This window comes from Capra hircus, chromosome 3 (genome assembly GCF_001704415.2).
Source record: "Capra hircus breed San Clemente chromosome 3, ASM170441v1, whole genome shotgun sequence".
Classification (NCBI taxonomy): domain Eukaryota; kingdom Metazoa; phylum Chordata; class Mammalia; order Artiodactyla; family Bovidae; genus Capra; species Capra hircus.
The window spans coordinates 3,757,734-3,775,651 of NC_030810.1; the positions used below are offsets into that span (position 1 = coordinate 3,757,734).

Below are 17,918 nucleotides of genomic sequence, written 5' to 3' on the forward strand. Positions count from 1 at the left end.
TCTGTCCCTGGGATTCTCCGGGTGAGGATACTGGAGTAGGTTGGTATTCCCTTCTCCAGGGATCTTCCCAACCCAGAGATCGAACCCAGGTCTCCTGCATTGTAGGCAGATTCTTCACTGTCTGAGCTGTCCGAATAACCTCCCTAAAAAGGCTACACAGAGAGTCCTAAGGGCAAAGTCAGACAGCATTTCCTCCTGGAGCAGGTTGAGCTGACTCCCCAAGTTGGTTCTCCAGAATAAGACTGAAGAGTCCCGGGAAAACCAGTTCTTCACACCAGCAAGTATTCAATCGCAGCTTCCCGGTGAACTTGCCAAGTGAAACTGACTGGAAAATGTGCCCCCGACAATGAACACACTGCTCTTGTTCTGGCTGCAGAGAATGTCTGCCAAATGTAATATTTTTAGTTTTAGATGAGATCAAATTAATCCATTCTTAGCGACAGAAATTAGCCAGACACTAGATGCCATTGTCTCCAGAGAACTCCGCAGAAACTGTGGTTTCTGATGGGGACGCCCCAGAGCAGGGTGGGGGTCTAAGACAAGGCGGTGATTCTACGGAGCTCGGGGAACCTCCTGATCAAGCTAGGCTTTGGCTGCGCTACGCTGACTTCCCTCTCCCCGCTGTGTACTAAAGTACGCATGAAGACAGACGCAAAATAAGACTCTTGGCCCCCAAGCCAAGAAACACAGTCTAGAGATAGCAGGAACTTAAAACGATTATTCACTGCCAGTCTAGATAAAACTGCCTTGACAAGGCAAAGAAAGCGTCTGCCTCAGGCTTCCCACCTGGCCCCGCAGAGCACCTGGCCGGGGAGGGGCCTAGTCTTCAGCTCCACTCTTGCTGTCTCTACCTCAGCCAGAGAACCTAGAGGCCACCCCGTGGCTGGGCAGGGCCCTGTCCAGCTTCTCTCCATAAGCGTCCTCATTCTCCATCCAGGTAGAGTCAGACCCCCTGGGAAAAGAGATGAGGATATGGGGAGGCAGGGGGATCTCAGGATGCAAAAGTACAGGGCGTGAGGTCCTCTTAAATAAGAGCTCACAGAGTCCAGAGGAGGTGGATGTATTTCAGGTGTTGAATTTGGGGGGAACAGATAAAGACACTCTGCTTTAGACGCTTTAAAACACAACTTCTCTTCTTCACAGCTGGAGAACAGGAGGGTGGGAAGATGGGGAGCCCATGTTTGTCCAGTACCAGATGCTGGCCAGCCACAGAGCATATCCACCAACCTGGAGAATCTGAGGGGCCAGAGACACCCACAGCCTGCTGACAGCAAACATGGGGTTGACTAGATGTCCCTGCACTACAGGCGCTTCAGTAGGCAAAAGCTCAACGTGAAGCTGCAGGTCAAGGTCACCTTCAGGAACACAGATGCCTGGATGAGATGTACCACCAGAAAGAGACGAAGGCTTGAAGCCACCTGTGTGCTGTGCTGAGTGGGCATAAGGGGAGGAGCAGGAGGTAAGGAGAAGCCAGGCTGAGATGGAAAGACCACAGACCACATCCACTGAGATGGAGAAGACTGGGCTAAAGTGAAGATGGAAAGGGGCCGAAGTTGGCGCCGAGGAGGGGAACGGGCAGAATGTCAAGCCCAGTGATTCAGAACAGTGGTTCTCAAAGTGTGGTCCAGGGGCCGCCAGGGGTACCCCAGACCCCTTGACAGGGGCCACAGTGTCAAAAGTCTTTTCATAATAACACTAAAGTTTGTCTTTTCTGCTCTTGGGCCCCTGCACTGGCAGTGCAAAAGTAGTGGTGGGTGAAAGCTCTGGGCTCTCGGAACAGATCCAGCCGGAGGAACAGACTGTACCTCTGCTCTCAGAAAGGAAAGGAAAGCATGGCTTATGAAGTGTCTCTGACTGAAAGCATGTCAAGTGGGACCTCCTTGCTGGTCCAGTGGTTAAGAATCCGCCTCGCCTGCCAATGCAGGGGACACGGGTTCTTCCCAGGTCCGTGAAGATCCCACATGCCACCAGGCCACTAAGCCCACGTGCGACAACTGCTGAGCTGTGAGCTGCAGCTACTGAAGCTACTGAAGCCTGTTCAGTCGCTCAGTCGTGTCTGACTCTGCAACCCCACGGGCTGCAGCACGTCAGGCTTCCCTGTCCTTCGCCATTTTCCAGAGCTCGCTCAAACTCATGTCCAGTGAGTCGGTGATGCCATCCAACCTTCTCATCCTCTGTCACCCCCTTCTCATGCCCTCCATGTGTCCCAACATCAGAGTCTTTTCCAATGAGTTGGGTCTTCGCATCAGGTGGCCAAAGTATTGTTGGAGCTTCAGCTTCAACATCAGTCCTTCCAGTGAATATTCAGGGATGATTTCCTTTAGGATGGACTGGCCCTAGAGTTCCACAACAAGAGAAGCCATCGCAATGAGAAGCCCTCACATGGCAGTGAAGAATAGCCGCTGCTCACTGTGACCGGAAAAAGCCTGTAGGCAGCAACAAAGATCCAGCACAGCCCAAAATAAGCTAATTAATTAATTAAGGAGTATGTCAAGTGATGGTATTAGTTGCTGGTGACAAAATCCAGGCTTTCAAGCTCAGAGAAGACTTTTGGAAAATTTTTATGTCTCTGCTGCCCTGAGCTTCAGAGTTTTCTGTCACAGAGAGGTTTCTGATGAGAGCAGCAGTGATAATGATGAATGCGATTGCTTTGGTTATGTATAATGAATTGTACTGACATTGGGGAAGCCTGCACAGGTGTCACCAAAGCACATGTGGATAGAAGAACCATTCCACATGCGACATAGACCAGCGGATTTTAATGTAACGGGAAGGGAAAGTTCATTGACATGGTTTCAGATTCCACATTACAACTTCAAGAAACTACCAGTCACAAGGTTTTCATGTATTGTCAGAATACAACACCCATAATCATCTGGAAAGGCTCCTCCTTCTTTTTCTTACTACATCTGTATGAAGTCCGATTTTCTTCAACAACACATGACAACACCCTGAGTGCAGAGGAAATATCAGAATTCAGTCATCTCCAATCATGCCAGACATAAAAGGGGTTTTCAAAAAACACAGAACAATGCCATTGTCCTCATTTATGTGTTTGCTTTGGAAAAATTTATTTTGCATAACATTTTTATTACGTTATAAGGGGGCTACTGTTCTTTTAAATAAATGAACAACTACTTTTTAAATGTCCAGTTTCAATTTTTGACAGGTAAGTATAGACTGATATAACCCAGGTAAGCAAAACCTCTTTGGACTTTTCAGAAATTTAAGAATCTAACAGGTCCTTCAGGGCAAAATGCTTGAGAACCACTTATTTTGAAGCCACACGTTTACTCTCCTGAATGCAGAGGAAACGGCTGAAGAGACAGGAGTGCGGAGAGAAGATGATGGCCAGGACAGAGAAGGGCAAACATCTGGCGGGTAATTCAGGCACACCTTGGAGTTACTGTGGGTTTGGACCAGACCACCACAATAAAGCGAGTACTGCGATAAAGTGAGTCACAGGAATTTCTTGGTTTCCCAGTGCAAATAAAAGTTACGTCTACACTATACTGAGGTTTAGTCGGTATGCAACAGCATTATGGCTGAAAAAGTGATGCACATACTTCAGAGCACTTAAGCGTTATAAATTGTTAACCATCTTCTGAGTCATGTTCTGTCTGATGGTGGAGGGACAGCTCTGTGTTGATGTTTGCTGACTGATCAGGGAAGTAGTTGCTGAAGGCTGGGGTGGCAGCTTCTTAAAATAAGACAATGAAGTCTGCTCTGTGGATTGACTCTTCCTTTCATGGACAGATTTTTTGTAGCATGCAATGCTATTTGACAGCAATTTACCTACAGTAGAACTTCTTTCAAAATTGGAGTTAATTCTCTCAAATTCTGTTTTTGCTTTGCCAACCAAGTTTATGAATATTCTAAATGCTTTTTTAAAAATTTATCATTTCAACAACCTTTACACCATCTTCACCAGGATAGACCTATCTCAAGAAACCACTTTCTTTGCTCATTCGTAAGAAGCTACTCCTCATCTGTTTAAGTTGGACCATGAGATTGCATCAATTCCCTCACATCTCAGGCTCCACCTCTCATTCCAGTTTTCTTGATACTTCCATCACATCTGCAGTGATTTCCTGCATTGAAGTCTTGAACTCCTTAAAGCCACCTGTGAGGGCTGGAATCAACTTCTTCCACACCTGCTAATGTTGATACTTTGACCTCTTCCCATGAATCACGGGTGTTCTTCAAAGCATCTAGAATGACAAGTCTCTTCCAAAAGGTTTTCCATTTGTATTCCCCAGATCTATCCGAGGAATCACTATCTACAGCAGCTATAGCCTCCTGAAAGAGATTTCTTAAAGAATAAGACTTGAAAGCAACATTCCTCCTTGAACCATGGGCTTCAGGGAGGATGTGTGTTATAAAGTATGAAAACTCTATTAATATCACTGTTCATCTCCGTAAGAGCTCTTGGGGGATGTTTCCCATTGTCAGTGAGTAGTCATATTTTGAAAGGAATCTTTCTGAGCAGTGGGTCTCGTCAGTGAGCTTAAAATATCCAGTGAGCCATACTGTAAACAGATGCGCTGTCCTTCCAGGCTCTGCTGCTCCATTTATAGAGCATAGGCACAGTGGATCTGGCAGCCCTTCAGGGCCTTGGGATTTTCACAATGGTAAATGAGCACTGGCTTCAGCTTAAAGTCATCAGCTGCATTAGCCCCTAAAAGAGGGGCAGCCTGACCTTTGGCACTTTGAAGCCAGGCATTGACTTCTCCTCTCTAGCTATGAAAGTTCTAGATGGCATCTAAAATCAAGGTGTTGGCAGCAGTGTGATCCTTCCTGGAGGCTCTGGGGGAAGGTCTGGTGCCTTGTTTCTTCCAGCTTCTAGAAGGCACCTGCATTCTCTGGCTCACGGCTCTTCTTCCATCTTCAGAGTCAGCAGTGGTAGCTTGAGTCCTTCTCACAATAAATGACACTTATACATTGTCCTGTCTCCCCCTTCCTTTTATTTATCAGGCTCCTTGTGATCACACTGATCTACCCGGTTAACCCAATTGGCCCCCCGCATCCAGGCCCCTGACTAGCAGGTTTTATTGCACCTGCAATTTTTATTCCCCTTTGCCACATAGCCCAACATACTCATAGATTGGGGGATTAGGAAATGGGCACGTTTTGGGTTTTGTTATTCTTCCAGGTTTCAGAGGGGAAAGTGTGTAAGCAGAGATCTTACTCCCAACCGAGAGATTTCAAGTATGAACTTCCTACCCCCTGTCCTTCCTGAGAAAATCGAATTTCTAGTATGACCCTTAAGAATGAGTGTGAAAGAACCAATGGGACACAGAACTGAGGGACAATAATATTAAAAATATGTCAATCAAGTGAAACATAAGTGTCCGAGAGAATTGCTGAAAGAGGACAAGCTTCAAGCAGTAAGGATCAAAAGAAAGTACATGACCCAAGGTCCTGACTATACGAATAAGTGTCAGGAATTATAATGAGGGAAATGGAAACTTGCTGAAGTTCAGTGGTTTTTCCAGCAGTCATGTATGCACGTCAGAGTTGGACCATAAAGAAGGTTGAGCCTGGAAGAGTTGATGCTTTCAAACTGGGGTGCTGGAGAAGACTCTTGAGAGGCCCTTGGACAGCAAGGAGATTAAACCAGTTAATCCTAAAGGAAACCTACCCTGAATATCCATCGAAGGACTCATGCTGAAGCTGAAGCTCCAACATTTTGGCCACCCAGTGCAAAGAGTTGACTCATTGGAAAGGACCTTGATGCTGAGAAAGATTGATGGCAGGAGGAGAAGGGGCAGCAGACGATGAGATGGTTGGATGGCATCACCAACTCGATGGACATGAGTTTGAGCAACTCCAGGACATGTGGGGGACAGAGGAGCCTGGAGTGCTGCAGTGCATGAGTTGCAAAGAGTCGGACATGACTTAGTGACTGAACAACAGCAAAGTTCTTTGAACTCTTCCAAACAGAGTGAGCAAATGATGAAAAAGAAGGATAAAGAGGAACTATCTAGTGATGTGTGAACGACAGACAACTGGGAGGGAGCCTCACCGAAATCTCGTAAGTGATCTCAGACCAAAGTTAATCTCCAGGCTGTGCTGGCAGCTGACTTCCTGGTTCAGCTTCTGTGTTTTCAACCCTGGAGTTGTCTGTCAGTGGTGCTAAGTGGCCCAGCAAAGGGCGACTTCAAATTCCTTGTTATCTATTTATTTTTAAAGCAAGTCATGGTTTGCAAGCCATGCCTCACACCAGGAGATCTTTCATGGATAATCTCAGGCATTTGGGCTTGTTTGCAAAGATTACAAATCCACATCACCACCTGTTTGCCTTTCTGGGGACGGTTCACAGCCTAATATTTGACTTGTGGGCTGTGCCCTTGAAAACAGTGTTCTATGAAGGAAAATTCGAGTCCTCACCCAGCGAGATGAGTCACCCATGCATTCTCATTTACCCCTTTCCTTTTTAAACCTGGGGGTTTCTGTGTTTTTCTAATTTGGAAACTTCTTGATCATTCCAATTTTAAGACTTTCTTTATAGGTCAAAGATATAACTCATTGCCATTTCTGTTAAAACTTTTCTTCTAATTTTTAAAAAATTAAACATTGCCTTTTAAAATTCAGAGGTACATATTTAGTCAATACTTAAGGATATGTTGTGCTGTGATTTCTACTTGTCTTGTCACATGTAGGTTTTTCCGCCTCAAGATTAGGTACATGTTTATCTATATTTTCTTCCAGTAACTTCCATAGTTTCATGCTTTACATTTTTAACATATCAATTAGAAATTGAACTTAGGTCACACTCCCTCCCCCAGTCTTGCACTCATGGTCAGCTGTCCCGACACTCAGCTTTAATTAATCCTTCCCTTTGTCACTGATATGAAATGCTGCCACTGTACTGGAAACTGTTACACACACTTGGTCGCATTTTAGAACCTTCATGTTGGTTCACTGATTACTTACATCTGTGGAAGACCCATGTTATGCTAATTAATGCAGCATTAAATACTTTTTGTTATCTCCTGGAATGTGGCCCTGCTGATTAGTCTTATTTAAATTGCTGTGTCTTACGTCTTCATTTTCTATAATGTTTTTTTTCATATTCCCCCAAATGCCTTAGGAATTTGACACTAATTTCTCAAGAGCCAACACCATTGCAGCATTCTTCCCATACAGAGGATGGGATACCATTTGTTACAATTTACAGTTTTGGTATGTTGTTTAGTGATGTTTTATACTGTTCTTTATATGGCTATGACATGTTTCTTTTTTTATTGGAGTATAATTTCTTTACTTTTCTTTGTGTTCTGTTGGTCTCTGCTGTGCAATGAAGTGAGTCAGCCATATGTATACACATAGCGCCTCCCTCTTAGACGTCCCACCCACTCCCCCATCTAGGTTATCGTAGAACACTGAATTCAGCTACCTGTGCTATTCAGCAGGATCTCACTAGCTATCTATTTTACACATGGGAGTGTGTTTAAGTCAAGGCTAATCTCCCAATTCACCTCACCTTCTCCTTCCTCCTTAGGTACTTCATATTTTTTTATATAAATAGGATTTTTCTATGTACATTCTAATTGGTTACATCTGATGTCTACAAAGGGGACACTAATTTTCTGCCGGGAGCCAGCACAGGCCATCCCACCCCTGACAAGGTCATGTGAAAGAGAACTGTTAAGCAAGGCTTCAGGACTCGAGGGGCTCCCTAGACCAGCTCAAGCATCTACCCCCAAACCAGAATCTGTCTGTCTTACTATTTTGTGCCTTTCACCAACTCTCCTGACATTAACAGGGGGCTATCCCTGACCACCTTTCTCTGGAAAAAATCAACTTAGGGCTCTAACTAATAAGTCTCCTGGACATGAGAGGAATATTTCAAATCAAACTCCCTCTGTTAGCATTCTAGCTTGCTTGGAAGGTTTATCCAGGCTCTTACAGCTACACATGTGATTGTTCACAGCCTCCCAACTGTGAGAGGCACGGGAAGCCTAAAACATAGAGCCTTTCAAGGAGTTAAATCTATTAGAGTAGTGCTGGTGTAGGATTTCATTATAGGGCCAATGCTTGTTGCTAAGTTCCCATATCTCTTATCCACTGTGCACCTGGGAGTGCGTTAGTTAACATAGTTGGAATGTAAGAAAAACAAGTGTAGCCTTGAATTTAACTACATCAGACCTTTGAGCTAATTGGTTCTTTCTTGTAACTCATTGCACCTTTGCTCTGTGAGAAATGTAACCCTGTTTAGCATTTTCTGAGGCTGACATCGATTAGAAATATAAAGAAAAAACACTTTGAGGGAAAATAAGTTTTCTGGTTGAGCAGCCTTTATCAAAAGAGGGTCATAAAATGTTCACAGGCCTCCAAGGCCAGAAGATGATGTACACAACATCATTTGTGGGAAAGGTTTGCAGAAAAAATCCTGGTTTTGATAAGGGCAAAACTGCTGGAATGTTTGGGCTGACTCTGTATGACCTTGCATCTTTCATTTCCCTCTATGTACAAGTTGAGGTATAAAAGTCCCTTTTGAAAATAAAGTAAGGGGCCTCGCTCGAAAAAGCTGGGTCACCCCGTGTTTTTTTTTTTTTTTCTTTCTCTTACTCTCTTTTTCAGGCTGATCCCTTAGAGCATAACGGCTCCCTGTGTTCACTTATCTGCCCGGGTTCCTAAGACCTGAATGGGAAGACGTTCTGTGTCTTCACTCCCTCGGGAGATGGGGAGGGCACCTGTGGCCTCCGTGAACAGGGCAAGCTCCTTGTCTCGGGGCTTTCTTGGCTTTCTGTGTAAACCAAGGAATATCAGCCCCTTTCTCTCCTCTATTCCCCTCTCATTCATTCATTCATTTGCCAACGCTGTTTCTCCTTCAGGTTCCCCTGGATCCTGCGGGGGCTAGACCCTGGCGGTTTTCTTTTATATTCTTGTATCTTATATAGCTAGACTACTAAATTCTCTCTTTTAAAAAAAATTTTGTAGGTAACTATCTTAGTTTTTATCTTCTGCAGGTAGTAGTTTTGGATTTCCTTGTCCATTGGTATAGTGCTTATTTTGTTACTTTCTCTAATCACACTGGCTAATAGATGGAGAAGGCAATGGCACCCCACTCCAGTGTTCTTGCCTGGAGAATCCCAGGGACGGGGGAGCCTGGTGGGCTGCTGTCTATGGGGTCGCACAGAGTCGGACACGACTGAAGTGACTCAGCAGCAACAGCAGCAGCAGCAGCACCAACAGAACATGCTAAATTGGTCACGATAAGCAGCAATGAAAGAAATTCTTTTCTTGTTTCTAACAATATATCATGATGGCTATTGTTTGAAGCATTTTTTCATCATGTTAAAAAAGTATCCTTTAATTTCAATTTTATTACTTAAAAAAATCATCAAAAATAGTGAGCTATCAAACATTCTTCCACAGTGCTGAGATAAGCATAAGTTCTGTCTCCTTAGCCTGTGATGTCCAATACAATTTCAGTGATGACGGAAATGTTCCATATTTGTTGGTCCAGTGTGGCAGCCACTATCCCTGTGTGTGGCTGCTGAAAACTTGACATATGACTAATGAGACAGAAGAACTGGTTTTTAAGTTGTATTCAATTAAGTTAAATAGACACATGCGGCTAGTGGCTTCCATTACAGCCTTAGGCATATTAAAATGGTGATTTAACTGAGCTGTATTTTTCCTCCTTTATCTTTGTTAATATAGGGTATCAGAGTGAGCCTAATGAACATTTTTTTTTCCTGGTCTGAAGCAGTTTAAACAGTGTAGGAATTCTGTGTCCTTTGGGTATGTGAAAGATTAAAGATCTGAAGGGGCCCAGATGCTTTCATGGACTTTGAGAAGACATGTCTTAGGCAACTTATTCCTTTAATGCACCAGAAGGAGGAAGACGGGCCTTCAAAGTAACCACAGAGAAAAGCCAGGAAGGTGTGGGAAAAGGAACACGTCAGTTACAGACACGGGATCGGTGAGGAGGGCAGAGTCTAAGGTCAGGGAAAACTAGGGGCTGAGAAGGGGCTTCGACTGGGCCCTGAGGCGTAGCTGCCAAGACAGACCAGTGGAACAGGAGGCAGTTGGAAGGATGTGCAGCGCTTGGATCATTTGAAGTTAAGGGAGCAAGGTGTGCCCGCATTTAGCAGGGCGCTGGGGCCAAAGGAAAGGCTTTCTGTGTTTTTTGCTTGTTTCTTCTTGCTTTTGCTTTGTTTGTTTCAATGTGGTGCTAGACCCTTCTGACATTCCAAGCAGGAGCCAGAGGGCAGAGAGGGAGTAGCTGAGGCAGCTCCAGGAGCTGGAAGCAGAGGAAAGGTCCAGAGGACCCAGAGGCGAGGTACTCGGAGGCGAGGACCCGGAGAGGGAAGACAGGGTGGCTGTGAATATGGTAAGTACAGGGATGGGGGAGGTGATGCCTGGCAGCCTCGAGGCTTCTGTGAGGAAGCAGGCGAGTTCATTCCAAGGCCTGGGGTCTTGGAGGGGAGTGAAGGCTTGATGAGCTGCCTAACGGTTTCTGTGCGTTTTGGGGTTTGGGGTCCTCTGGAGCGCAGCCCTGTGTTCTGAGGGGAAGCCGAGAATAACATCACACTCCGCACAGTAAATACCCCACTCCCCAGTCGCTGGTCGCACAAGCCAACTTCAGGGAGACATTATATCTGCTTGGGGCTAAATCAGAGGCTATACGGCCCCCCTTCCTCCTTAAATTCCCAAAATAGTCTGCAAAGAAAGCTGTTTGGAAGCTCCACAAGGCCTCTGTCACTCAGGAGCTAGCCTCCCAGGGACATCCTCCTGGTCAGTTTGGAGGGGAGCTGTCCAAGAGGTCTACCAGCAGACCTGGTGGCCCCTGGAACAAATGGGTTCTATGTGGGACATCCTGTTAGGAGGCTCACAGCGAACACAGACCAAGATGCTCCAGCCGGTGCCCTTCAACACCGGCTGGCATCTGTCTTCCCCACAGGGCCGCAAGTATCCCCCACAAACGGCAGGAGGTCAGGCCTGGCTGAGGGGTGAGAGGCTTTCATGTGGGGATGGTCCACCGGGCTCTGGGCATTGGGCATTGGGTCAGGGCCTGGGCCAGGGCCAGCTCACAGGTCACTCACTTTGACAGAAGTCAAAGTGCTGGTCCCTTCCACCACGTGGGAGAGGGTGCTGGACCCTTCGCCCAGGCCCTGCCCCAGTATCCTTTACAGGGGGTACTCCCACTTGGGGAGAAAAACCGAACAGCAACCCAGCTAACACACACTTCTGTTCACTCTGTAAATATGAAATGAAACGCATTTTTGTTTGATTGTTTCCTAATTGGTATATTTTGTGAATCGTCTCTCAGTAAATCGACCTTGCGGCTGGTGAACCGACCTTGAGCACACACATTGTGTCCATCTGATGTGTATTCAGGGTGGGAAAGTTCTTTTCAAGTAATGAATATGTTTGGTTCTTGGTTTCACAGTTTTTCCCCCTCTGTTGACTTTGTTCTCTCAATGACCTTGGTAAGGTTTTGAGCTGGCCCATCCACTTGGCCTCTCTTTTGGAGTGTGTCAAAGACATCACAAACGCATCTGATTGCTGTACATCTGAAACTAACACAGCCTTGTAAATCAACTATATTTCAATAACAATTAAAAAAACCCTGCTCACCTGAACAACCCCTGAGCCGCTCAGTTTATCACAGGGCCCCGCTCAGTGCTCAGCTGAGGGCCAGTGCCTGCATGCAGGCAGTTGTGATTCAGAGACTAGAGACCCAGGAACTGGGAGAGCCCACGAGGACCCCAAGGGACTGTGCAGAAACCCCAGCGTGCTACAGAGACTGGGATATTGTGGTTGCAGGAAATGGATGGTTAACATTGAAACTGGTTAAATGCAGATTAACATTGAGATGAGGCCAGGAAGAAGGAGGTTTATGATTTTTAAAATGTCTTCAGTTTCATAACAGACTGCTGGTATTTTAGCCAATGCACTCTACAGAACCAATGTCAATGTCCAAACGCCAAACAGTCTGTATTCTGAGCTGTGCCCTTCCTAAGTCTCAGCCCCACCTAAGTGGAACGTGAACCCGTGGGCTCTAGTCTCACGGAGCCGCATGACCACATGCCTGGGTCTTGCTCCTGGGGGTCAGGGGGACACTGGGGAAAAGGCTTGTCACAGGCAGAGGTGGCTTCACTTCTTGTTGCACGGATAACCAATGACATCCAGCAAGAGACAAGCACATCGGTGTTTCCACGAACGCCCTCCGCTCAGCCCCGCGGCTTACCTCTTCCAAGCGCGTCCCCAGCGGCCCGGTGCGCCACACGCGTCCCCAGCGGCCCGGTGCGCACAGGAGTGAACACAGGAGCACTTCCAGGGCTCCAGCATCCTCGCCTTGGCTCTGGCGTGGATTCTCCCAACCACCACCTCTCCGCACGCGGACACTTCCAGGGACCACGTCCTGCGCTGTTATATTTAACAAGCGCACCCCTAATTGTCACATGTCTGGCCAAGAAGACACTAAATTCTGAGCAAAAGGCTTCAGGGACTTCTGAACAAGGATGTCACCCTGACCTTAAATGAGTGACCAGGGACCTGACCTGATCCACGGGCCCCCCAGGAGAGGGGGTGTCACCAGTGGGATCCTTTGGAGACTTCCTTTCTAGCAGTAACTGGAGGCTACCAGGGTGTGTCTCCCCTTTGCAATCTGAAATGACTGCAAGAAATATGGAAAACAGGGTGATGGGGATCAGGAGGGTGTGGTGCTCCCTGTAGGCATGAAACAGGAATTTCTGAAAAACTACCTGGGGTCTGCCTGGACAGAGGGAGGGGCTGACGCCCTCAAAGGTCTCCCTGGAGAACTGGGATCCCCCGCCCTCCGATCAAACTGTGCTTCTATAAAGGCGTGGAATGGGAGGGTCTGAGCTGCCATTAAAAATAAGAGTGACAACAGCTGGGCTGCTTGGAGGGGCTCTGATCCCCAGACAGGAAAGACCAGGCCGGCTCTGTCACTAAGAGTGTTGGCTCTGACCCTGGGCGCAGCCTCCAGGTTGAGGCAAAGACAGGAGACACAAGGCAAGGTGGGCGCCTGCCCCAGTCAGCACCAGGATGATGCCCAAGGCTGCCTCTGGGCCCTGGTCCTGGGGTGGCAGCAACCGATGGGAGTCAGGGCTCCAGGAACAAGTGGGGTGAAAGCTGCTTCGTAATGAAAACCCTGGGGGTGACCTGCAGCCCAGGACAGAGCAGAGGGGAGGGGGGCTGCACAGAGAGGCAGCAAGAAGCCTCCTGGTGCTGCCCCAGACCCCTCCCCACCATCACCAGGGGGTGCTGGGCTCCACTGAACTTGTTTCACTGGACAGCTTATCAACACCTTGACTTCCGAGCTCCAGGCCCAGCAGCGAGCTGTGTGCTTGCTTTAGGCCGTGGGGTTTGGCGTGATTACAGCAGCCACAGCCTCTGTAGGTGGACACTCCCACAGTCCTGTCTCACTGGGCTCCCGCCCGGTGTGTGTGGGGCCGCCCTGTCCACCTCATGTCTAACAGGCCACCCAGTGTCCACAGATCTGTGTCCTGGTTCCCTCCACACTTGCTCCGCCCTCAGCTTCCCCGCGTGAGGTGAGGACCCCTCCAAACCCACAGTTACTCAGGCCCTGACTCTGGAGTCATCTGCGACCTCAACGCCGCACCTAAAATCAAGACCCCACAGCCAGCCCTTCAGCAAACTTTCTGGCTCCCTCTTGACAGCTCATCTGACCGCTTCTCAGTAGCCTGCCGGCTGCAGAGCAGAATCTGGGTCTTGTTACTCCCTCGCCTAAAGGCCTGCAGCCACACAGAGAACAGCCAGTCCATGTCCTGCTGGACCCTCAGCCTCGTGATTGCCTGCACCTCACCCCAGCTCTGACCTCCTCTCTGCCCTCAACCCTGGCAGGAGCCTTTCAGGCCTTTCCCTTGGCCACTTCCCACCCGCCTTGAGTCTTCACTTAATGTCTCCTCTGCAATAGGCCTGCCAACCCACAAAATACCCCGAGGCAACAAGGGAGCCCGGGAGACAGCTAAGCCTTGGAGGTTTGGCGGAGGAAGAAGCAAAGCAGAGAAGAACATGTAACACCAAGGGGGCTTTAGCTCAGCCCACGGGAGCAGCCTGCAAGAGGGCGCTGGGGCCTCCGCAGTGAGGATGGGGCGCCCCCAGCTCTGCTGGGAAGAGGCAAAAGTCTGCCTTTGTCCTGAAAGCCCTTGATCCCGGCTCCTGGGTGTTGCAGGTCAGCATCAAGACTTTCCCTCTTCACCACCTTTATTCATGCGAGGCTGTGGTCTCAGCATTAGCAGAGAATGTCACCCTGGCGCTGGATCAAGTTGAAATAAAACTATTCAGGGAACGTCTGACCATCAGGAGGGAAGTCGGAGCTCCTTGTTTTAATTAAGGGGGAACTGAGGTCAGAAAGCACGTGACTTTCATCCAGCGTCCTCCACTGAGTTACTGCCGTCTGCCTGCCCAGAGACCCCCAAGGGGCCAGCCCCTCCAGAGGATGCTGGGACCATGCTGCAAGGGTCCCGCCACACACACTTACTCTAGTCTTTCCTCTTCTTTCCTTCGAAGGTCGAAGTCCCGTTGAACCACCTCCCAGATGTGCTTGGCCTCTTCATCCGTGAGCTTGGAAAGATCCAGTGTCTTCCCCATCTCTGCTGCTCCTCAAGGTCACACCTGGAGTAACACAGGGCCCAGGGGTCAGCCCAGGAAGCCCGTGAGGGTGCCGGCCGAGTCACAGAGGAAGACACAATGCAGAAAACACCGATTTCCCAGGAGCTGGACCTGGGTTAGGTCATTTTTGAAAACAGGCAAACTTGCGTCTGGAAACATGCACAGTCAAAATAAGGGAACCCAGGTGTAGAGTCCCCACAGCTCAGAGTCGGAATTCAGATGACACTGTGCCCTTTCTGGACACTCAAGATCTCAATTCACATCAAGAGGACAAAGGAAGGAAAAACCCAGCTGTCACAAACCAAGAGAAGCAGAACTTTACCACCTTTCTCGCTGCTCAGGGTGCGCTCCGTGGACCAGCAGCATCTCCCGGAGCCTGTGAGAAATGCAGACTCCCAGGCCCGGGCCCTCCTGATTCAGAATCTGCGTTCTGACAAGGTCCTCAAGGGGCCCTCCACCTGCCTCCCCTTCCCCCAGCACGCCCACCTGCTAACAGCTAGCGGAGCATCATTCCATATATCGTGATGACCGCGACCTCCCCCTGGCACTCGGACACACATTTTGGTGCTCCCCCCCCGGTCTGTAGTAGGTGGACCGCAGACCCTTGGCCAGACACCACGATTGCTGCACTCAGTCCAGCTCTGTTCTGGCGGGACGGGGTTGGGGGGCAGATTCTGTCTGGGTGATGGGATCCTGGTGGGAACCGAAAGCTCAAGAATCCTTGTGTGACTTTAGCGAGTCTTCACGAAGGACCAAAACCCGCTTTTCAGGAACATCAGAGAAGGGACCCAGTCTGCCTGGTTTCACTGGGAAGCCTTAAACACCAACCAAGGACGCAAATCTGCTTCTGAATTCTGAGCAGCATCTCCATTCACTGACGCTGACCTCCTGAAAGTAATCTCTGTGCAAATGCAAACAACACTTGTTCTGTGCTAGAAAGCAAGTTTGCTGTACAAGACGTTAATTATGAAGCGTCATTTTCTGAGTAACACTCAGATACCACTTAAAATCAATGTGGCCACAGAGATCCCGTGGCTGTCAAATTATGCCTTCAAATAGGTGAAAAATAATTTCCAATTCTTTTTTTTGCACTGACCCTCTCAATATTTCCAAACTCAAGCACTGCGTTATGAATGTGGTATTAAGAGGATGCCCTGATGGGTCAGAATCATTCAAACTATTTTCTTTACACTTGAACTGAGATTTTTGAATGTGAAAACGTTAAACCCAAACTGACTCTTGATGCTTCCCCAGAGCACATAGTTTCTGTTTGTCTTTAAAAAATGGAACAAAAAGTCATTTGACGGATGCCTGGGGTTTATTCATCTTTGCTTTTTACTGTCATTGAGAAAATTCTATCATAAGAAGAACATTCATTTGAAATTCTATTTTCAGAGCAGATGAAAGCCGTGACTATCAGCTGAGTAGTCAGCACTCTCTCTCCTCTCCTAAAGGAAAAGTCACAATTTCAGGCTTCATTTCAAGAAACTTAACTTGAGAGATGTGAGGGAGAAAAATAGAACAAAAGGAAACCAGTATATTTTTCTTGCCATGCAAGCTTACCTATCTTAGAGTGGGTCAGTGACTGATGACTCCTGGATGAATGGCCCACCAGGGGTCAGAACCCCTGCCTGGAGACGTCACGCCCAGAGGAAGCACCCCCCGCCCCCCTCAAGGCTGTCTTTTCTGTTTGATGCTTCTTTCTAACAAGATGGCACCTGGCTTCCTGGCTCAGACAGCAAAGTCGATCGCAGCCTGGGGACGGGCGATACTGCACCAGGGAGTCACCTCCGGAGAGGGGGGTGCCTGCCAGGGATGGGGTAGGGAAGACACCCACGCTGGCCGTCCACTGCCTGGAGAGAGGCCGGGCAGAAGCTGCTGAGACGTGAACAGAGAGAGATGGCCAGGGCACAGTGCTTCAAGGGAACCAGGGCATCAAGACAGCACCAACTCGGAGGTTCCAGGGGTGACCCTGAGTTGTTAAGTGAAAGTGTTCGTCTCTCAGTCGTGTCCGACAGCTTGTGACCAGCCCCCCTCCACACACACACCATGGACTGTAGCCTACCTCTGTCCATGGGACTCTCCAGGCAAGAATACTGGAATGTGTAGTCATTCCCCTCTCCAGGGGATCTTCCCGACCCAGGGATCAAACCCAGGTCTCAAACACTGCAGGCAGATTCTTTACGGTCTAAGCCACCAGGGAAACTGATGTGTGTTCATGATGCTCTGTTTAATGAAGCCAGGAATGAGGTAATCCAGAGTGTGAAAAACAAGTATTCCACGTAGCTAACTCAAGAGCGGACTGTTGGTACTTCTTAGGGCAGACATAATCTGAAAACTTTTACTCCGGTGCCTGTTTTTAGCTCTGGCCCAACTTCTGGGTGAGCAGGCGGTGGTGGGAGAGTGACTGGAAACTTCAGACCTGCCCCGTTCATCGGACGCTATGCCGTGCAGCTGGGAGGTGATGCTTCCCAGGGAAGCAGGTTCTCAGGGCAGCTAGGGGTCAGCAGCCTGTGGTCCCCGACACGGGGCTTTACTACGGTGACCAGCCTTCCCATTCGGTGAGTTGATGAAGTGCAGCAGAAGCTTAAAGCTTTTAACTATTTTTGTTAGTTTATTTTGTTGCTGGTGGTGGTGGTGATGGTGGGTGGGCGGAGGTGGTAGTTTAAAGCTTTTTTTTTTTTTCCCATCTTGGACCCAGTTGGTTCTAGCTAGTTTTTTTTTTTTTTTTAACTTTTATTTTTCATTAGGGTGTAGCCAATTAACCAACAGTGAGATAGTTTCAGGTGAACCGCCGAGCCTGAGCCATACACACACATGTGTCCCTTCTCCCCCAAACTCCCCTCCCACCCAGGCTGCCCCACAACACTGAGCAGAGGTCTCTGTGCTATACAGTAGGTCCTTGTTGGTTATCCATCTAAAATATAGCAGCATGGACATGTCCATCCCAAACTCCCTATCCATCCCTTCCTCCTCTTTCCCAGGGCAATGGTAAGTCTGTTCTCTTTGAATCTGCTTCTGTTTTGTAAATTCATTTGTATAATTTCTTTTTAGATTACATATGTAAGGAATGTCACACCATATTTCTCCTTCTCTGACTGGCTTCGCTCAGTATGACAATCCATGTCCATCCATGTTGCTGCAAATGGCATTTCCGTTTTAATGGCAGAGTAATATTCTATTACTTAACCAACAAAGGTCTGTCTAGTCAAAGCTATGGTTTTTTCCAGTAGTCATGTATGGATGTGAGAATTGGACCATAAAGAAAGCTGAGCACTGAAGAACTGATGCTTTTGAACTGT

General features: G+C 48.1%; 1 protein-coding gene across 2 annotated transcripts in view; it reads right to left on the minus strand.

The window, feature by feature from the left end:
* The window catches only part of MLPH (melanophilin), a 46,087-nt gene that overhangs the window by 24,524 nt on the left and 3,645 nt on the right, over positions 1-17,918 (minus strand). For both annotated transcript variants that reach the window (XM_018040686.1, XM_018040678.1), the window contains exon 2: positions 14,486-14,619. In XM_018040686.1, the coding sequence (XP_017896175.1) occupies positions 14,486-14,595 (110 nt within the window). In that variant the 5' untranslated portion in view covers positions 14,596-14,619. The remainder of the gene's footprint in view (positions 1-14,485; positions 14,620-17,918) is intronic.